General features: G+C 43.5%; 1 protein-coding gene across 4 annotated transcripts in view; it reads right to left on the reverse strand.

Annotated features, from left to right (window-relative positions):
• Positions 1-18,803: 18,803 nt before the first annotated feature.
• itgb2 (integrin subunit beta 2) overlaps positions 18,804-23,219 on the reverse strand; it is a 97,728-nt gene continuing 93,312 nt past the window's right edge. For all 4 annotated transcript variants that reach the window (XM_033024432.1, XM_033024431.1, XM_033024433.1 and 1 more), the window contains exons 16-17: positions 22,929-23,027; positions 18,804-22,408 (exon numbers count right to left, since the gene is read on the reverse strand). In XM_033024432.1, the coding sequence (XP_032880323.1) occupies positions 22,962-23,027 (66 nt within the window). In that variant the 3' untranslated portion in view covers positions 18,804-22,408; positions 22,929-22,961. The remainder of the gene's footprint in view (positions 22,409-22,928; positions 23,028-23,219) is intronic.

Consider the following 23,219-nt stretch of genomic DNA (forward strand, 5'->3'; position numbering starts at 1 on the left):
CGCTATCAAAACATGACGGCCACGTGAGCGCATGCGCGCACACACAATCATGCTCATGCACGCATGCGCACGTACGCGAGGCTTCGGCCGTGGGCCCTGTGGACGGTAACATCGGGAGCTGACCTAGTTGGTGACTGACTTCGAACTCCAGCAACAGAGCTTCATCTGCCCTGAATCGTGGGGTTTGAATTGGACCGTTCACGGGGCCTTTCATCGGCCGGCGGGGGCTTCAACATCGGGAGCCTCGATCGCATCGATGCAGCAGTTTAATTTTAAGCCGCGCCGGGCGCTGAAAGGCCCCGTGAACGTGCCGATTCAGGTCTTAGAAAGCGTCTGATAAAATCCGGATTAGAAAACATGGGGGGGATTGCCCCCCACCTCTCAAAGCATGGGGGGGTGCCCCCGTCCACCCCAGGATTTCCACCCATGGCGTGTCCTGCGAAACGGTCACTGAGTTTATGCTTGGTCTCGCTGATATAAAGGAGGCCACATCGAGAACACCAGATGCAGTAGATGAGGTTAGAGGAGGTGCATGTGAACTCTGTCTCAGCTGGAAGAACAGCTGGGATACCTGGAGGGAGGAGGAAAAGGGACAGGTTGCAGGGAAAATACCTTGGGAGGGAGTAGTTTTGGTTGGAAGGGTTGAGTGAACCAAGGAGTTGTGGAGAAAATGTTACACCTGTCCTCATACCTCCTCCCTTATTTCCATCCAGAGACATTCAACACATCATTCTCTGACATTTTTGCACCTCCTACGGTTTCCCTGGATGGATGTGAGGGAGGAATACAGGCACAGGTTAGACACCACCTGTGGTTGTTCAACATGTCATTCTCCAACATTTCCGCCACCTCCAAAGTGATCCCACCACCAGTCACATCTTCTCATCACCACTCCTTTCCATATTCCACAGAGACCAACCCCCCCCCCCCCCCCCCCCCCCACTCCCCTTCCACCTACACTCCAACCTATGGCTTCACAATTTGCAACTCATTCATCCTTATCTCACACCTTTTGTCTTTTCATTTCTGACCTTTGACCAACCATCTGCCTATCAAATGGAAGGCAAAAGCAATGTTAGTGTTCATTTAGACTCGGATATAAGAACAAGGATATAATGCAAAGTTTTATGAGGCACATGTCAGATCACGTTTGGAATATTGTGAACAGTTTTGGCCTCCATATTTGAGGAATAATAGACTGGCTTTGGAGTGGGTCCTAAGGAGGTTTATGAGAATTATTCCGAGGATGATTGGATTAATGTATGAGGAGCATTTGATGACTGTCCTGTTCTCACTGGAGTTTAGATGGATGAGAGGGATCTCATTGAAACCTACTGAATATTGAAATGTCTAGATAGAATGGATGTGGAGAGGATGTTTCCAGTAGTGGGAGAATCTAGAACCAAAGGGCGCAGCCTCAGAATGAAAGGGAATGGAGATAATAATGGAATGAATAATCTTTAGAATGGAGATGAGGAAGTAATTCTTTAGCCAGAGGTGGTGAATCTGTGGAATTCCAGGGATGACTGTTGCAGCCAAGACATTGGGTATTTTTAAAGTGGAGATTGATATGATCTAGATTATGATGGATGTCAAAGATTACGAGGAGAAGGTAGATTGAGAGGGAAAAATAGATCAGCGGTGATCGAATGGAGAGCAGACTCGATTGGCCAAATGGCCTTATTCTGCTCCTATGTATATGAACCCATAACCCCCCCCCCCCCCCACCTGTATCCACCCATCACTTGCCAGTCTTTGCCCTGCCCTGTCCCTCTTCCAGCTTTCTTCTTCCCCTACTGCAATCAAACTTAAGAAGAGTCGCAAACCGAAACGTTACATATCCATGTTCTTCAGAGATGCTACCTGATCCACTGAGTTGCTCCAACATTTTGTGCCATTTTATTGTAAGCCAGCATGTGCAGTTCCTTGTTTGCAAGTTATTGCTGGCCACATTTAACCAAGAGCATAGAATATTGGATATGCGAGAGAAGGTCAATTCATTCACAGGACCTCATCAAAACTAAGGCCATTTTGCCTTGGATCCACCCAAAGTGTAAATTGCAAAAGGTTTATCTAGCCGAGGCACAATACCCATGAAGCATAACTTCCAATACTTTGGATGATGATTCCCTTCGCAATCAACATTCTATTGCCCACTTAATTTATTTTAAAATATGTACATACTTTCAATAATTTATTTAAATGATCATCCACATTGTGATGTAAATGCAAATGTGCCTGTACCTCGTGACTGAGGTTAGGTGACCTTCTAGAAGTTTCCGTTCGTTGTTCAGCTTAAATCTTACTTAGAAGATGGCGGACATGTATTCATTGTGCTAGTCACAACCAGACCTTACAGAAAACATTTCATGGTGTCAAAGTAAAAAAACTAAAGAAAAGAATGGCAGGACTCAAGCCTCCAGGGCCAAGTTGGAATTATAAGGACTGGATAAGGGCATTCCAGCTGTATGAGATGGCTACAGAACTGACGGGTAAGCCTGAAAAGATTTGGTGTGCAACATTTCTCCACGTGGCCGGACCAGCAGCTCAGGAGCTTTATGAGACCTTTCAGTTCACCCCTGAGGAAAGTGACAAAATACAACCGCTGAAGAATAAGTTTCGGACATACTGTGAACCAAAAAAGAACTTAACTGTCACAAGATATTTATTTAATGCACGTAATCAGCGGCGAGGGGAGACCTTCTCCAGCTACCTGACTGCAGTGAAGGCTTTAGCTAATGATTGTGAGTTTGGCATTATCCATGACTCGTTGCTGCGAGACAGAATCGTCTGCGGCTTCACCAGCCAGCCACTGCGATGATTTAACACTGGAAAAATGCAGTGACATGTGTATGATCGCAGAAGCATCAGCCGAGCATGTGAAGCAGATTGCCCCAACCGCCATCGACACCGAAGAGACAGTAGATGACGTGAAACGGGACAGCGCCAGTTGGCGATGGGGCTGAGGCAGGGATTCACGACCCAGACAACCACAGACAGAAATCCATGATTCTGGTGAGGATACCATCTGTCGGTCATGCAACTGCGGCCATAAAGGCAACTACTGCCCCGCTCAGTACATGAGATGTTATACCTGTGGAGAGATTGGACATCTTTTCAGATCCCCCGACTGCCCGGTAAATAGAGTGCCCAACAGCCGCCCACGTCCCCGACAACATGACCGGCTAATCAGACAAAAGACCGGGGACTGGAGCCGTGATGTCCGTGTCCAGATGAACACTTCACCGCTGCCTGAGCCAGTGGACGACGACGTTGATGTATTCTACATTGACGCCGTGACTGACGCAGTGATTGAGTCGATGCGTGAATGGGGACAGATGTGCAGCATCAACAATGTGAACATTGAGTTCAAACTTGACTCTGGCGCTCAAGTCGACATCCTGCCAGAGCACTTGTTCTGATAGACTGGTCTTGCCTTACACGAACGTGACACTGAGGTCATACTCTGGACATACAATGAAGCCTGTGGGGCAGGCAAAGGGGAACGTCAAAGTAGGTAAGAAAGAATATAGGGTTGTCTTTCAAATAGTGGAGGGGAATGCGAAACCCATATTTGGGAAACTAACGTGTGAAAAGTTAGAGCTTCTTGTGCGAAGGAAGCGGTTGATGGCGTGAGTGCGAGCGCATCATACACTGCGAGGATTATTGAGGAAAACCGCAAGATTTTCCAAGGGCTGGGAAGGCTAAAAAGACATGAGTACACCATAGCGCTGCAAGGGAACGTGCAAACTAAGCAAAACCCACCCCACACTATCCCCTATAAGATCAGGGATAAGGTCAAAGCCGAATTAGAGCGCATGGAAAGCTTGGGAGTCATAAAGCCCGTGAGCGAACCGACAGATTGTGTGAATTCAATGACTGTGGTTAGCAAGCCTAATGGCGAAGTCCACATATGCCTTGACCTACATGGCCTCAATGCGGCCATTCGTAGGGAGCATTTCCTGATGCCGACGTTCGAGAACATTGCAGCCCGCATGCCGAAGGCAGAATGGTTCTCGAAATTTGACGCTACAAGTGGGTATTGGCAGTTTCCACTGAGCGATGACAGCTCGCTTCTGACCACATTTAATACTCCCTTTGGGAGATACTGATACCTAGTGCTTCCATTTGGAATCTCATCCGCAAGTGAGATTTGGCAACGGGCGATGCAGGAAGAGTTCGGCGATTTAGAAGGGGTGGAGATAGTCGTTGACGACATTCTCGTTTGGGGTGTGAACGCAGCACAACATGACGCAAGGGTGAAAGCCCTACTCAAACGAGTGAAAGAATCAGGCCTAAAGCTCAATCCCAGAAAGTCGGTAATGCGCTCAAACGAGATTGAATATGTGGGACACGTCATCTCGCAAGCATGCTACAAATGCCATACTCGACAAACAAGGCTGAAGTGCAAATGTTCTTGGGGATGGTGACATACATGGCCAAGTTTATTCCAATCCTTTCGGAGATCACCGCCCCACTTAGACAGCTAACAGAAAAGGGAGTAGCGTGGCATTTTGAGTAGAAGCACAGACAGGCAGTAGACCAGCTGAAGTCTCTACTCACATTGTCACCCGTACTCAAACTGTATGATGTGAACGCGCCCGTTTCAATTGCCACAGATGCTTCTAACAGCGGATTTGGAGCGGTCCTAATGCAAGACGAGAGACCTGGTGCTTACGCTTCATGACGTGTGAACGTGGCTGAGCGCAACTATGCGACTATAGAGAAGGAGATGTGCTCCATATTGTACACATGCAGAAAGTTTCATGACTTCATTGTCGGTCAGCTCCCAGTAATCTTTACTGACCACAAGTCGTTAGTAGGTTTGCTCGCCAAGCCACTGCACAAACTAAGCCCCAGACTCCAGCGCATGCGAATGCACCTGCTACGATACGACCTGGAAATACGGTGGAAGCCAGGACGTGAAATGTTTGTCCCTGACGCCCTGAGCCGGCTGCTCAGTGCAAACACGCCTGCGGAAGAGCACACCGCACTGCCGAACGTGATACATGCTGTAGAAGCCATCCTACACGTGTCAGACGCGCGCCTTGCGCAGTTCAAAGCTGAAACAAAAAAAGATCGAACCCTAACATTGTTGTGCGAGTATATAAGAAAGGGTTGGCCTAGTGACAGACGTGATCTGCCCTCGGACTTGACTCCGTTTCATACATACCATGACGAGCTGGTTGAAATCGATGGATTAGTCTTGAGGGAAAACAGAATCGTAGTCCCCCAAAGCATGCAAAGGCAGATGCTGAACGCGCTACATGAATCGCATCTGGGAGTAGTGAAACTTAAACAACGAGCCCGCAATTTATTTATGTGGCCTGGATTGAATGCACAGATTGAGGACACAGTGGGAAATTGCTCGATATGCCAGGCGACCAGGAAAGCACAAGCAAGCGAGCCGCTCCAACCACACTTCATCCCCAGCAGACCTTGGTCTAAGGTCGGAGCAGACATCTTCCATCTTGTAGCGGGCTATTACTCCAAGTACCCAGAAATAGCGCAACTGACGGACATGACGTCACATTCGATGATACGTGAGATGAAGGGCATGTTTGCCCAGAATGGCATTCCTGACTTGGTGATGACAGACAACGCGAGACAATTTGACTGTGCTGAGTTTCGCAGGTTCCAGGATGATTGGGAATTGGCCCATGTCACCTCAAGTCCCATATATCCACAGAGCAACAGGCAGATAGAGTGCAAACTATGAAAGGTATCATGAGGAAAGCCAAAAGCAGCGGCCGTGACCCGATGTACGCCATCTTCGAATACCGCAACACCCCCCTTGACGGGACAGGAGGCTATGTCCCCTCACAGTTACTGAACAGTAGACTGTTAAGAAGCAAATTGCCATTGCCTCTATCGCTCTTACTGCCACATCGTGTCCCGCCCATGGGACCACAACTGGCCGTCCGGCAAGAAAAACAGGTAGCATACTTCAATGAGAAGGCAAGCGCCGAGCCGCTGCTGTGCCTGGAACACCAACAACAGGTGTGGTTTCATCCCAAACCAACCGAGTGGCAACGTGGCCGGATTAGGTAGTTGAGGACAGTTCATTGGCTATATTTAAGAGGGAGTTAGATGTGGCCCTTGTGGCTAAAGGGATCAGGGGGAATGGAGAGAAGGCAGGTACAGGATACTGAGTTGGATGATCAGCCATGATCATATTGAATGGCGGTGCATGCTCGAAGGGCCGAATGGCCTACTCCTGCACCTATTTTCTATGTTTCTATGTTTCTATAGCAAGAGAAAACCTGTCCCCTCGGAGCTATGTCATCTCTACACCAAGTGGTACTGAGTTCCGCAGAAACAGGAAGAACATACGACCTGCGCACGAAGCAGCTGAGCCATGCCCTGGCAACACGCAGCAGACGAATGCGAACATTCTCCCACAAGGATGAACCCCTTTCCCAGAAGGAGCTAGTCTCCCAGACTCAAGAGAACTATCACAGGCCGCATCACCAGGTTCTGGGGTGGGGGAACCGGCTCGAAGTGTGCCACACTCACACACAACAGAAATATGACACAGAACGAGGTGGAAATACGACTTGCACGAGAAGTGGGCGATGGTCGAAACCCCCAACTCGACTTGTTATGTAAAATTGATGAACAATTATTTTTATAATTCTGTAATATGAAGAGCACTGTGTTATTTGTGGTAATTTATCCACAGTAAATTGAGTAATGGTTCCAGTTATTATTTTGACCCCAGCGCTGAAGGGGGAGATGTGATGTAATTAAAGTGAAGGGGGAGATGTGATGCATATCCAAATGTGCTTGTACCTCATGACTGAGGTCAGGTGACCTTCTAGAAGTTTCCGTTGGTTGTTCAGATTAAATCTTACTTACAAGATGGCGGATGTGTATTCATTGTGCTAGTCACAACCGGGCCTTACAGAGAACATTACACACAGTATTAAACATTATTGTCCAACCAAGTGGATAAATGTATAGTAAACTAAATTTTACAGCTAAACCTATTTGTTTAGAATTAACAGGCATCTAAATATAAGCATATATTCTATTGCAGCTCCATAGGACTTTGCTTAGACCACATTTGGAGTATTATTGCATGTAGTTCTGGTCGCCCCCTTACAGATAAGATGTGGAGGCTTTGTAGCGGATCCAGAGGAGGTTTATCAGAATGCTGCCTGAATTGGAGGGTTTCAGCTAAACGGAGAGGTTGGATAGACTTGGATTGTTTTCTCTGGAATGTCAAAGTTTGAGGGGAGGCTTGATAGAAGTATATATAATTGTGAGAGACAAAGATAGGTTAGACAGTCAAAACTTTTTTTCCCAGGGTGGAAATGTCCAATACTAAAGGGCATTGCTATAAGGTGAGAGGGGGAAGGTTTAATGGAGACATGCGGGGAAAGTATTTTTGCACCAGAGAGTGGTGGGAACTGGAATGTACTGTCAGATTTTGTGGTGCAGTCAGATATGATAGTGGCGTTTAAAAGGTTTTTGGATGGGGACATAGAAATGTGGGGAATAGAGGGAAATGGATCATGTACAGGCAGATGAGATCAGTTTGGCATCGTGCTCGGCACAAACATTGTGGGCCGAAGGGCTCTTTCTTGTGGTGTACTATTCTATGTTCTATAATAAACATTACTGTGCATAATTCCTTCAGTGTTCTCATTATCTGCATCCCCCAATAATCAAGATTGTTTTTTAAAAAATCACCTTGTGATGTCTTTCACGAAGGTCATTCTTTTTGAAATATGTGAACAAAATTTTAATGAAGTTTTTCCCAATTTGTAAAAACTCAGAGTTAAATATGTGTTGTCTGGAATCTTGGCTGCCTTTGGACTTCACTACCCTTAGCCAAGGACTTGCTAAGTGTATCTCTTGTGCAAGCCATAATAGTCTAAGATGATAATTCATATCACCAATAACATCAAAAGATAAATTGTTTGTTGGGTATCATGCTAGGGAATGCATAGTAGATTTAACAAAATATATTGAGTTGCTCAGATCTTTGTGAATAATACACAGCTGAAAGTAAAATAATCCTATTTTTGTCATTGTTACCGATGAGGAATAAAGGAACGAGGTAATTGTTGAAGGCAAAAGGAAAGAACAACTTGCAATTCTCCAGCATTGTTTGCATCTTCAGGTTTTTTTAAGTGTTTTTGAAACAATGATTTAAAAAAAAATTACAATCATGATCAAATGGACAAATGCAGTCAATTTTCTCAAAGAAACTGGGAAAAGCATTAATGAATTAATGGGGGCTGTTTAAGGAGAAATGTCGCAATAGACACAAGAAGAGATTCCACAATTTGTGCTGGGCCTCACTCTGACAATGGAGGAGGCCCAGGACAGAAAGGTCAGATTGGGTGTTTAAGAAAGAACTGCAGATGCTGGAAAATCGAAGGTACACAAAAATGCTGGAGAAACTCAGCGGGTGCAGCAGCATCTATGGAGCGAAGGAAATAGGGTGGTTTCACGAAAGGCCTTTGGGTCATAGGTCTTCACGCATGGAGCCGCAAAATCCAACTGGGTACATACGTCACTTCCGGTACATGTTATTGATGCTAGAAACGCGTACTTTCAAACCTGTTAAAAACCGCGAAAACGGTTAGTTTTTGCGCTGTAAATAACTGTGCAAGTCGGGGTGACCGTGAGACACAACTATCCTACTTTAGAGTTCCAAAGATTAAGAAAAATGAAGGTAAAGAGAAGAGAGAGCTGAAGGGAAAATAACAGCGGAAGTTGTTGGCCGTGCAGATATAAAGATAGAAAATATCGGGAATTATCGCGTTTGCTCACTGCATCTCATCAAAACATCTATAATGCCTTAGTTTTGATGAAATGCAGTGAGCAAACGCGATAATTCCCGATATTTTCTATCTTTATATCTGCACGGCCAACAACCCGCTGTTATTTTCCCTTCAGCTCTCTCTACTCTTTACCTTCATTTTTCTTAATCTTTGGAACTCTAAAGTAGGGTAGCTGTGTCTCATGGTCACCCCGACTTGCACAGTTATTTACAGCGCAAAACCTAACCGTTTTCGCGGTTTTTAACAGGTTTGAAAGTACGCGTTTCTAGCATCATTAACATGTACCGGAAGTGACGTATGTACCCCAGTTGGATTTTGCGGCTCCGTGCGTGAAGACCTATGACCCAGTGACCTTTCGTGAAATCACCCTATAGGCAACGTTTCGGGCCGAAACCCTTCTTCAGACTGATGGGGGGTGGGGGGGGCGGCGAGAAGAAAGGAAAAAGGAGGAGGAGCCCGAGGGCTGAGGGAGAGATAGGAAGGGGAGTAGACAGCGAGGGCTAACAAAATTGGGAGAATTCAATGTTCATGTCCCAAGGATGCAGACTCCCCAAGCGGAATATGAGGTGCTGTTCCTCCAATTTCCGGTGGTGCTCGCTCTGGCCATGGAGGAGACCCAGGACAGAGAGGTTGGATACCGAATGGGAGGGGGAGTTGAAGTGCTGAGCCACAGGGAGGTCAGGTTGGTTAATGCGGACCGAGCGGAGGTGTTTGGCGAAACGATCGCCAAGCCTCCGCTTGGTCTCACCGATGTAGATCAGCTGACATCTAGAGCAGTGGATGCAATAGATGAGGGTGGAGGAGATGCAGGTGAACCTCTGTCGCACCTGGAACGACTGCTTGGGTCCTTGAATGGAGTTGAGGGGGGAGGTAAAGCGACAAGTGTAGCATCTCTTGCGGTTGCAAGGGAAAGTGCCCGGGGAGGGGGTAGTACGGGAGGGAAGGGAAGAATTGACAAGGGAGTTATGGAGGGAGCGGTCTTTGCGGAAGGCAGACATGGGGGGAGATGGGAAGATGTTGCGAGCGGTGGGGTCACATTGGAGATGGCGAAAATGACGGAGGATTATGTGTTGTATGTGACGGTTGGTGGGGTGAAAGGTGAGGACTAGGGGGACACTGCCCTTGTTGCAAGTGGGGGGATGGGGAGAGAGAGCAGTGTTGCGGGGTATGGAAGAGACCCTGGTTGGGAATGGGAATCTTCCATTGTCAGAGTGAGGCCCAGCGCAAATTGGAGGAACCGCACCTCATATTTTGCTTGGGTAGTTTACACCCCAGCGGTATGAACATTGACTTCTCTAACTTCAGATAGCCCTTGCCTTCTCTCTCCATCCCCTTCCCCTTCCCAGTTCTCCCACTCGTCTTACTGTCTCTGCCTACATTCTATCTTTGTCCCGCCCCCTCCCCTGACATCAGTCTGAAGAAGGGTCTTGACCTGAAACGTCGCCCATTCCTTGTCTCCAGATATGCTGCCTGACCTGCTGAGTTACTCCAGCATTGTGTCTACCTATTTATTGTATAGCTACATGTACCAATCAAAATATAGCAACAGAAAAGTATTTGGTTCAATACACAGATAATAGATTTGATTGAAAAATGTATTGAAAAAAAATAATTTTGATCAACAGAAGTGGAAACAAGCAGTATTTGTACAATAAGGAAAACATGCGTATCTTCGCTATTGATCTGAAATAAAAGTTAAAACAGAGCAAGGGAACAATAAACACAGAAACATACTGTAATAAATACCTCTAAAACTATAAAATAAATACCTCTAATAGCGCTTTCTCACGGGGCGACTTGACGCAAGAGTTAACCAGAGTTGAACATCGTGGGAACCTCTTGCGATAACCGTATGGCATTCGTTGACCACCGTGGACCACCGTGGCACTAACGGCAGGTACTTGTGTAACTTGGTGACTCGGGAGAAAATTCAAACAAGCTTGAATTTCTCCAAGAGTGACTTGTACACTTGTGGTTGAGCATTGCAACATTATATGCACGTAGTGGCCAGTGCGATATCCGTATTGACTCTTGCGTTTACCGTGGGAACTCCTGCGAACGGTGAACCCGGAAGCTGGACAGAGGGGACAGAAGGTGAGTAAAAATTGTCTTCTGTGGGATTGAATTTAAAAAATAAAGATTTGCATCCGCATATGGACATCAACTTATTCATGAGTTACGTTAATGAGATTCAAGAAAATAACTATAATCTTTAAAAGGGACTTTACTGAAAGGTCCCGCATTTTTATGGTCCGTGAGAAATTTTTCACATGTACTTCTTTGAGAGATACAGCTCGGAGTCCTCGCCGACTAGCGATCGATGCCTTTCCGAAGCAGGGTCCGGAACGCTACCAATCAATGTTCTCCAGAGACCCGTGTAAAGGAGTGAACTGCACATGCTGGTTTAAACCGAAGACAGACACAAAAAGCTGGAGTAACTCAGCGAGTCAAGCAGCATCTCTGGAGAAAAATAGGTGATGTTTCGGGACGAGACACATCTTCAGACTCAATTCCGATTAGGATGTCTGAAGAAGGGTTCCGATTCGAATCGCCACCTATTCTTTTTCTCCAGAGATGCTGCCTGACCCGCTGACTTACTCCAGCTTTTTATGTTTTTCTTCCCAGATCTGACTTACCTGCTGAGTTACACCAACATTTTGTGTCCTTTTGTGCGTATTAACCAGCATCTGCAGTTCCTTTAGACATTACCTAACTTCAGATTTTAGAGATATAGCGCGGAAACAGGCCCTTCGGTCCACCGAGTCCGCGCCGACCACCTATTCTTATACACTCCAGGGACAATTTTACAATGTTACCGAAGCCGATTAACTTACAAACCTGTAATCTCTGGTGTGTGAGAGGAAACCGGTGCACCCATGGTCAGGATCGAAGCCCGGTCTCTGGGGCTGTGAGGCAGCAGCTCTACCACTGTGCCGCATGTAGTCAGATTTAATAAATTGCTGGTGTTGCTTCCAAAGACAGAGGCACTGATAATATTAGATCAGAATTGCATCTTTCCGCTAATAGAGTCAATTATTAGTCAATTAATAATAGAATCAATTATTGTTGGTGACATTTCACCTACGAATATCAGACTATTTTCGCAGAGGTAAGGGCCAATTAGGCATAGCAAAAGGTATGAACACTTTTAAACATTTTTTTCCGACTATTTTGTCAAATGCAAATACAGGGAGAATGATCAAAGTGCTCACATGGCTCACTCTGTTAGAAGCGTTCTGAGTTTAAATGTTCCGTGTATTCCTTCTTAAAGTATAAAATTTTGTGTGGCCAGGGGTGCGATTGAGAACAGCTGGGAAAGGGCGGAGGGGGCGTCACGAATAACAGCGTTTCCCTGGCCATATTATGGCCCATTCCCCAACCGTAACATTAATCAATCTCTGTCTAACTCCGCCTTCACACCATCCCCCTGTGACATGGGTTAGTCATCGCTGGGCGGGCTGTGGGCCGAATGGCCTGCCAACGGGTCAGAGACTTGACACTGAGATCCATTGTGCAGGAAGGAACTGCGGATGCTGGTTTTTACCGAAGATAGACACAAACGCCACCTGTTCATTTTCTCCAGATATGTTGCCTGACCCATTGAGTTACTCCAACATTTTGTGTCTGTGTTCACTATGAACATTGAATTATTTAATTTTAGGTAACTTACACTCTCTCTCTCTCCCCCGCCCACCCCCTCCTGCCCCCCCCCCCCTCCCCCATGCAGTAAATGTCGGTTAACCAGTCCAAGGTTTGCAACGATGGTTCCCTCTTGGGATCACACTATCCCTAGCCAACAATTGGCCTATCAGGGAACCAAATATAGACATAAAGTGCTGGAGTGACTCAGTGGGTCAGGCAGCATCTCTGGAGGAAAGGGTTAGGCGACATTTCGGGTCGGGACCCCTCTTCAAAATACCCTGCTGAGGTCATCTGTTGTTGGCCCTGATTTGTCCCGGTCTTTTCTTGCTTCCAGTTCCCCCCTACAATCATCCCGAAGAAGTGTCCCGACCAAAAATGGAATCTATTCCTTTTCTCCAGAGATGCTGCTTGGCCCGCTGAGTTACTCCAGCATTTTGTGTCTAACTTGCTGATTCAGACAGTTTTTGATTATCAAGTCGAGGGAGAGGAGGGGGAGACAGATGGGGGTGTCTTCATTTACTGGCGGCGGGTGTCTGTCACTGAAACAGGCAGGTGAGATTTCACATCCACCTTGTGTGTGCCTCTCTCTCTCTCTCCCTCCCTCCCTCTCACACAGGCTGAGAGACTCTGCCTCTGTGAGTGTACGTCTCTTTCTCCCCCTCTCCCACACACAGTAAGACCGAGGTACTGTGCTCAGTCCATCTGTGTCTCCCACATACACAGTAAAACTCTGCTTTGTGTGTGTATATACGTCTCCCCTCATTTCTCTCTCTCCCCCCACCCCTCTCTTTCTCCCTCTCCCCAACCTCTCTCTTTCTCCCCCTCCCCCACCTCTCTCTTTCTCCCCCTCCCTCACCTCTCTCTTTCTCCCCCTCCCCCACCTCTCTCTTTCTCCCCCCACACACAATAAGACCGATGTATTCTGCTTAGTCTCTCTTCGCTCCCACACACACAGATAGACCAAGGTCATGTGCGCTCTTTCTCTTCCGCCAGTCACCCCGAAGTACATCACACTGCCTCTGTGCCTCTCTCTCTGTCTCTCTCCCCCTCTCTCCTAAGTAATGTGGCATCTTCCTGCAGTAAAGTCACGGCATTAGTACAGGCATGTCTCCAAATGAGCCAATTCAACCAAGGGAGGATATTTATAGTGTGTGGAAAAAAAAGTGACATCATTTGTGCCACGTGATGATTTAACAACACTTCACATTTCACAATGTTCATTCAAGATTTAACGGGAAAGCTCGGGAGACGGACAAGTCACTCGCACAAATAACAGAAATGCCGAGTACCCGTGGGAACTCTTTATCTACCCCCCGTTATATCGTGTGATATCGTGCTAGACCACGACCACTTCACTCTGGTTACATCTTGCGTCAAGTCGCCCCGTGAGAAAGCGCTATAATCGTTCGGCAACAAAGTTGTATAGGTAGTCCTGAAAACATCCTTCCACTTCAACAAGAATGGAAATGAATCTGAACTCCAGAATGACAGTCAGTATGAACAGCCTGTGATGGGACAAAACACCATGGTATTCCCTGGCAGCCAATTAATAACCAGACCAGTTCTTGCACATTTTGTTAATGACCGTAAAAATCTCTCCCATTTACCACAGTGACTAGGAGGAGGAACAGATGTGACAAGAAGAAAAAATAAAATTAATGGTACGTATTTCATGAATAATATTTGAATACAGAATACATGAACATCAGCATAAAAATAGTTATTCAAATGTTTGAGAAGTTATAGGTTCAACTAACCACATTATTGCAGCACTATATCAATCTAATATAATACCTTTCTTAATTCACTGAATCAAATAAGAATTGTAACTCTTGCATGCTAGCGATGATAAGCTTGATAAATTGATTTATTAGTACCACTCATTGATAAACTATAAAAGTATTACACTTCTCTGTGTGGGTCATGCATTCTCTAACCAATTTTTGCAAAAAATCAATTTTGTTTTTCTCCTGGCTTCTGGCGAGGTAATTGAATTTGCAGCACTACGCTGCCGCCCTAAAGATGAGAGTTGGCAATCACTAATATCCCAGATGGCACAGCTGGCATTTCTAGCGTGTTTTCGACAATGAACACCCAGGAGTCAATAGACAATAGACAATACACAATAGGTGCAGGAGTGGGCAATTCGGCCCTTCGAGCCAGCATCACCATTCACTGTGATCATGCCTGATCATCCACAATCAGTACTCCGTTCCTGCCTTCTCCCCATATCCTGGTACTGGATTCCCACAACATTGGGAACATGTTTCCTGCCTCCATCATGCCAATCCCTTAATAATCTTATACGTTTCAAAAAGATACCCTCTCATCCTTCTAAATTCCAGTGTATACAAGCCCAGTCGCTCCATTCTATCAACATATGACTGTCCTGCCAACCCGGGAATTAACCTCGTGAACCTAGGCTGCACTCCCTCAGTAGCAAGAATGTCCTTCCTCAAATTTGGAGGCCAAAACTATACACAATACTCCAGATGTACAACTGCTGAAGGACCTCTTTGCTCCTATACTCAACTCCTCTTGTTATGAAGGCTAACATGCCATTAGCTTTCTTCACTGCCTGCTGTACCTGCATGCTTAGTGACTGATGAACAAGGACCCCCAGATATTGTTGTACTTTCCCTTTTCCCAATTTAACACCATTCAGATAATAATCTGCCTTCCTGTTTTTGCCACCAAAGTGGATAACCTCACATTTATCCACATTAAACTGCATCTGCCATGCATCTGCCTACTCACCCAACCTGTCCAAGTCACCCTGCATCCTCATAGCATCCTCCTCACAGTTCACACTGCCACCCAACTTTGTGTCATCTGCAAATTTACTAATGTTATTTTTAATCCCTTCTTCGAAATCACTAATGTATATTGTAAATAGCTGCGGTCCCAGCACCGAGCCTTGCAGTACCCCACTAATCACTGCCTGCCATTCTGAAAAGGACCCGTTAATCCCTACTCTTTGTTTCCATTCTGCCAACAAATTTTCTATCCATGTCAGTACCCTACCCCCAATACCATGTGCTCTCATTTTGCCCACTAATCCCCTATGTGGGACCTTATCAAAGGCTTTCTGAAACTCCAGGTACACTACATCCACTGGCTCTCCCTTGTCCATTTTCCTAGTTATACCCTAAAAAATTCCAGAAGATTAGTCAAGTATGATTTCCCCTTCGTAAATCTATGCTGACGCTCCAGAGATAAGTTATTGGATGAGCTTGATTTGGACCCAGCTTTTCCTATATTCTGAAAGGCTATAGAATCTTTCAGTCATGCCATATTCAGACTTGGTAGGAGTGTTTTACTGACAAGAAAAATGTATAATTGCGCTAACTTTCCTTTGTTCTGTGAGTGGAGCCCGAGAAGCACTGAGCAACGTTTGTGCTAATTGTAGATCTTGCCACTCCCGTCTGACGAATCGATTAAAGATTGCCATGTTTTACCTTTAACCAGTTTGTTCCTGTCTGCTTTTTAAGAAACGAACGTTGACATTTGGCTGTAGTCGGCAGGGGTCTCGCTGGGACCAGCAACAGATGACTGAGGGTGCAGTTGACCGGGATCGGAAGGGGAGAAAACTGAGCTCTAGTCGGACCCTTTGAGTCCGACCTCCCGAAAGGAGCTCCCGGAAAAAACTATGGTGCCTCAGTCTGAGGTTGATCTGGTTCCCAGACAAGATCCTTAGAAGCAGACAGCGAAGGTAAGACCACTTGTGTAAAAGGTTGGCTTGTGTATTGAAAGAGGAAAGAGTGCTGTTCCTTCAGTTTGCCTGTGGCATCACTCTGGTAATGGAAGAGGCCCAGGACAAAAAGGTCAGTACGAGAAAGGGAAAGGAGTTAGCAACAGGGAGATCCAGCAGACCTTGGCAGATCGTGCGCACTGGTATGGCAAAACAGTAGCCTTGTCTACGCTTGGTTGCACAAATGTAAAGGAGGCCACATTGGAAGTACCAAATGCAGTACACCAGGTTAGAGAAGATGCATATGAACCCCTGTCTCGTCAGGAAGGGCTGTTGGGATCCCTGGATGGAGGTAAGGGGGGAGATACAGGGACAGGTGTTACATTTCCTGCGGTCGCACAGGGAAGTACCTGGGGAGGGGGCAGTTTGGGTGGGAAAGAATGAGCGAGCCATGGAGTTGCAATGGGATTGGTCTCTATAGAAAGGGATAGGGATGGGATAGATAAAGCTTGGCAACTGATGGTCCAGGCACCAATGGAAGAGCAATTTGGAAAGTTATACCTTGTACATTGATGTCCAGGCTGGAGAAAATTAGAAACGGAACTGGCATGGCTGTGGAGAGGCTTTAAAACATTGATGAGAATTATAAAATTCACCCTTTGCTAAATTGAAGCCAATGTCAACATGCACAAGAATGACAAGTGCACTTTATGATACTTGAAACCTATTATCACAATTTTACAGAGAGGAGAACAAGTGGGGCCAGCTGGAAATGCATTGAAATAGTCAGTTTTAAAGATGAAGACCAGTATTACTAAAACAGATTACCTAGTCATTGCTATTTATAGGGTTAGTGTGTTCGAATTGATTGCTGTAGTTTCTACATTGCAACAGTCTGACAACTTCTGAAAGGGGTCATTATTGTCCATAAACTGTCCTCACCTTCATCATGGTCTGGTTTGGCTCAGCCGTCAAGCATGACACCTGGAGGCTGCAACGAATGGTCCGATCAGCTGAGAAGGTTATTGGCTGCAACCTTCCCTCCATTGACGAACTGCAAGGGCCAGGAAGCGAGCGGGTAAGATCATCTCTGACCCCTCTCACCCTGGCCACAAACACTTTGAATCATTTCCCTCTGGAAGGCGACTCCGGACTGTCAAAGCTGCCACAGCCAGACATAAAAACAGCTTTTTTTGCACAAGTACTAGCTCTACTCAATAACCAAAAATCTGTAGCCTCCTTTTGCTCTGGTATTTTATTTAATTCACATGTTTAATACAATAATGTTTTATTAATAATGTTTAATGTTTTATGTATCATTCTTAACTGTCACTGTATTTCATGTTGTCACTTGCGGGTGGAGCACCAAGGCAAATTCCCTGTATGTGAATACTTGGCCAATAAACTTTCATTCATAAACTTATTCATTCATTCATAAAGTTCAGGGAAATCCTAAAATGGTAAAGAGTGCAAAATAACTGTTATTTATTCATTTATTTGTGCACAGTTTGCACAATTTTGTTTGTCACATTCCACCAAAACAAGTGTACATTTATTTCTGATGTCATGTAATGTTGCGCATAAACAGTAAACATCAGATGTGCTCGAGGGTCAGAAATCTATTAAGTAATGTTTAAAGTATCCATGAGGTGGCAGCATTAGTCAGAGATACTCTTTCCAACAAACCACTTCAGAGTAGGACTCAAAGTGCTGGAGTAACTCAGCAAGTCAGGGTGCATCGCTGAAAAAGGTGACATTTCACATTCAGACCCTTCTTCAGTCGGTGACAGCTTCCATTACAATGCCACTTACAAAATTGGATATAAATATTACAATTTATGTGTACCTCATTCGCCGAACCAAGCCTTAGACGGTTGAGGCCTTGTTTTCTATTAGTTAACAGAGGCCTGATTATATGTCACCACTGGCGAGGTATTCATCTTCCTCCAGTTGGATTTGTGTATTTTTCCTGATGATCTCTCAACCTCCAATGCCACCACCAATAGATTTCAGTGTCCCTGATTCTGTCAACTACTTTTTTTATATTCTTAAAGACATGAAAGAAAATAATCTCTTGGGATTATCCTTAATCCAATCTACCAGAGCTATCTCCTGTCCCCTTTTTGCCTTCCTGATCTCCATTTTTAGCTTCCTTCCAGATCCCTCCAGGGATACACCTGATCCCAGCTGCTTATACCTACCCTATGGCTCTTTCTTACTCTTGACCAGATATACTTCATTTTGTTCCATTTTGTTACTTTATATTGAGAACCGATCCAGGGAAAAATGATTGACATGCAAGTATAATGTTTTTCTTAATTGGGTTAAAAATTATTATTTTTTCTTATTTTACATTTAGCTTTAGTTTCATGAAAGCAAAATTATTTTTATCAACATTATGTAACAAGCATCACAAATATATCTAAATATTAATTCTACGGAGTAATTAAGTCTTCTAAGTTATTTGCTCTCTTTAATGTACTTTGGAGTCTTTTCCGGGTTTCCAACTTTCCTTCAGTACTCTATAGTTTGCAACACAAAGTTTCAATGTTACAGTTACCCACTGACATGTTGAAGTGCTCTGTGAATAATATGTTAATTCCCAGAAAAACCTGCAGTTGATCCAACTTTGCGAATAGATGGGAGCACATCAAAGCAAACCACGACAATGTATGTATCTTAATCACAGTAACAACTTTTATTTATGTACCACCTCATATATGAAACAATTCTAAGACACTTCATGGGATTATTAACAAGCAGTACAATTGCACTAAGCCACAAAATTAGATATTAGAACAGATGACCAAAAGCTTGGACAAATTGTATGTATTAAGCAGCAGATCAAAGGAGGAAAGAATTGGGGGAGAATTGCAAAGTTCCAAATGAAACTAAAGACTCAGCTGCCTGTGGTGGATTAATTAAATTCATAGATGCGCAAGAGCCAGGAAATTATAGCTCGTGGTGTTTAAGGGTTAGAGGAGAAATTACAAAAGATTACAGATAGATATGCTATTCTGATATAAATCAAGCAGATTCATTGACACATCCGGAGTAAAAGTAAATGTGCAGATATTCATCCAAGGTTGGCAGTACTGAAGCAAAATATAGTAATGGCTCGGTATTCCATTCGACTTCCGAATTTTGTTTCCGTTCACCTGAAACATTCCAAATTTCGGAAGTGAAATAAAATGCGTAGCCAGCATAATTTAACACATTAACATAATTAATTGGACATGAATTTTTAAGGCAGTGATTTTTAGTTACAGAGAACCCTCACAAAAATATAAATGCCTATATTCCTGGTGCTTTACATTAATGAGAAAAGTAATTCCCTTCTCAGTGTAATTTCAGAGCAATTTCACTAATAAGAGTCTTCCTTGAGACCTGTCAGTCTGGTTTGTGAATTCTGGGATGACTGAAGAAACTCTTTCACAGCTCTGCCTGACAGAGTGAGCAGGTGGGCAGTTTGTGAGTGGTGTGCCCCTTTGGCATTTACACAGGACTTTTGATGCTCCTGATGCATTAATTTGAGATTGTCAATACCATCCCTAATTTCTGGAGATGTAGCATTCCACTCCTTGAATCTTTTTCACTATCCACTTGGTAATCTCTTTCTGTGACAGATGTTGGAATAAGGTGTCGGCTTTCAGAAATCTGAAAGTGGCTAAGCAATCCATGTGGCCTGTATATTGGAGTCAACTGAGTATAATTAGACATTCATTGCCAGGAATGTTGGCCTTGAGAGGAAAAACAGAAGTTGGTTTGCTTATCTTCCAATACATTTGGTAGGTTTTGTGGAGACGGCCTTGGTTATATTTTTGAGGTACTGCATTTATTGCAGGAGGCCGAGTTCCAAGCATCATTGATACATCATTCACTGAAATGTATGAGGTAATGGACATTGCAACCAATTGCTGTAAGACAAATTTATTAGCTGCACGATACTGCCCTCCAGCAATGAAGGCATGATGGAACTTTGGAAAGTATAGACAACTTCCCATATCTCCGAAGACATTAGGTTCTGCCTAAATGGGGAACTGAACTTTATTAAATATTCGCCAAGTGCAGACAAAGCAGGCAAAATTATGGACAATAATATTTATTTTGATTAATTGCAATAATCATTGGGAACATTCATTTCTGGCTGGGAAACCATCTTAAACTACGTGAACACATTTAACGTTTCTTTTTGAATATTTATATCCTGCCATTACATCATGTCTGTGGTGTGCTTTATCTCAGTATTTTATTTATTTTCAATCTACATTTTTTAGTGCACTGCGGCTCATTACTCCAACCTGGGTTGCGCAATTGGTCTGGTATGTAAAAAAAGTGGTCTGCAGTCTAGTATTGGGTGGGGAAATGGCATACACCAAAAGTAGACCACAGGGTTCCCCAGGGCTCTGGTGCTGCTGAAATGGAGAGCAGGGACCCTGGAAGCATCCATATGGAAGCCAGAATCCATGGACACATAGAGGCAGGTCAGAAATTCCAGCACACTGCTGCGAAGATTTGACATTTCAGTATCTATAATATCACATTTTAGCTGGACACTTTACAATAAATAATACAAATCACTTCAGTTCTTTGCTTAAAAACTAATGCCCCTTGAAATATATCAAGAATGATCGTGTTGTTGATTATGTAAAAACAGAACGTGCATTTATGTGGAACCTTCGAAGTTGAGGAACACACCAATGTGTTACATAGCATCATTAGGAGAAACGATGCTGAACAGAAGGATCAAGAGAGGATCAGAGCCTGCAAGGAGTGTCTTAAAGAAAGAAGGGGGGAAGGAGAGGAAATTAGATTGCTGGCTGAAATTATGACCACCAAAAAAAAAGTTAAAGGGAATGCATAAGAAGCTAGAATCAAGCAATCATGAGCTCAGAGTGAGGTGGGAGGGCATTAAGGATGTGGAAGGAGGAGGATAATCATGAACAAATAAAATTAAAAAGTGGTACTAGAACCTCAGCCAAGGCCAATTGATCAGTAACATTCTCCTGGATAGAATATCAGAAGCAGAGTTAGAGGAGGTGAAATTTACAGAATGGAGGTACAGTAAAGTTGGCAAAAATAATATTTTATGTAATTTGAGCTTGTAACGAAAGTGGCAAAATTTTAAAGGTTAAAATGAACTCTAGGGCAACGAGGATATGTGATCAGATATCAACTCTGCCTTTCTGTGGTGGAAATGAATAGGAGTGCAATGAGCAATTCAATAACATTGAAGGAGGTGAACAAATTAGTTAAGCTACTATCAATGACAGAGTTGATGGATTTGTTGAAAAAGTGACGGAACTTGTGACAAATTTAGCTTTGATACTTTACCGGCAAGTGCTGCTATGAAGCCATTAGCTCATCTTGTAACAGACATTCCCTTTGTTTGAAACATACATTCCCCACATTCTGTCTAACTGAAAACTAGCTTTTTTGTCATTCTTAGTTCAGACAAAGGATTGCAGACCTTCTCCACAGGTATCCTGAGTGTTCCTAATTTTATTTCAGATTTCTAGCATCTGCTTTTTTATTTTAAATCACATTTATAGGCATGAGTAAACTGCTTTGTGCCTCACAAAATTCTGCATACTTGCAATGACAAACTTGTTCAAGTTATAAGCCATGGTTGGCATAACACTTATGGAAGAGTGTTGTGCCGCTTAAAATACTCACAACCTCACTTTATCCATTTGCATTTGTTAATTTTATGTACAAAACCAAAAATTGCTAGCATATAAAATAAACCATTTTTTTTAGATCTGAGCAAATCTGCTTCTTTCAAACATTATTAATAATATTGGAGATAGTACTTTCAAAAATACAAAAACAGGTGCTTACATTACCAAACAAAGATCAGTTGCCATCTGCTTTCATTATTGTTGCCTTGTTTTCATAGATAATGTCTGAACAGGTTCAAGGAGAGTTGCTTGTTCACTCACCTGTAGGCATTCTGCTTAACATTAAAAATGTATTAAATTACAAGAGTTGATATATATAGCATTAGACTGATTTTTGTGAGGTAAAAAATCTATGTGCATGTCAACAATGTAAATCAATAGTTCAAAATTAATAACTTTTATGGTTTCATCAACTCAGATTGGCTGCTTGACTAATCATGTAGACATTAAACAATGCAGCAGGAAAATGACAAAAAGCTGTCACAAAATTTAAGTTTGTGACATTGCACGTGAAATTTGTAAAGCAGCATCTGAAGCACTTCAACCTTTCTCCATCTTCAGTCTCCTTTGAAGTAAGGTTTCACACGAATGTTGGCGACCTGTTGAAACAATGGATTGTTACCCTGGTGGAGATGGTACAACGTGTAGAGTTAATTTCTGGAAAAATTAATCCAGTAGGAATTAAATTCTCCTGAACTAATCGCCATTTTTAAATCCTTTTCCAAAAGGCACATGCCACTTATTCTTACCCTACCTCATTCAGTTATTCTATTTTTACACTTGGGCTTTTTTGCATCATTTCAAATTGCACTACAATCTTTGCAATATTTTGTTATTTTACATTCATAGTGATATTTATTATTGTATCTATCATTAACGTGTACCATTTATACCATCTATATTTTGAAAAATATAGCTTCATCCATTTTGTCAAATAGTTCAGTTACAGACTGAAAACAACAGCAGTGGATACACAATGCATCCATATTTTCTTAACTATTTCTCAGTAAAAATCTGTTCTAATTATGTACTATAGGTGATTTTCATAATATAAAATTGCTGTAAAAACTCTTGGCTGTAAAGTTAATCCTTTTAAAATATCTGTTTATGCAAACCTACCACTCAAAACTAATCACATCTCTATTGAAATCTTCAGTCTTCATTGAAGTTGGGATTTACGGTAACAGTCGTGGCTTGTTTAAACAGTGGGTTATCTCCCTGGTGGAAATAATTCAGAAAAAGCAAGCAGTTAATTTATGGGAAAAAAATCAAGATGGAATTGCAAACAACCACAAAAAGACGTCAACCATATGACCCACCCAGTCAATGCTGGTGCTTATGCTCGACTGCACAGTTATCATCAGACAAGTAAAACTGTCTATGAAACCACTTGCTAAGCTAGTAAACATT

Source organism: Amblyraja radiata, chromosome 7 (assembly GCF_010909765.2).
Source record: "Amblyraja radiata isolate CabotCenter1 chromosome 7, sAmbRad1.1.pri, whole genome shotgun sequence".
Classification (NCBI taxonomy): Eukaryota; Metazoa; Chordata; class Chondrichthyes; order Rajiformes; family Rajidae; genus Amblyraja; species Amblyraja radiata.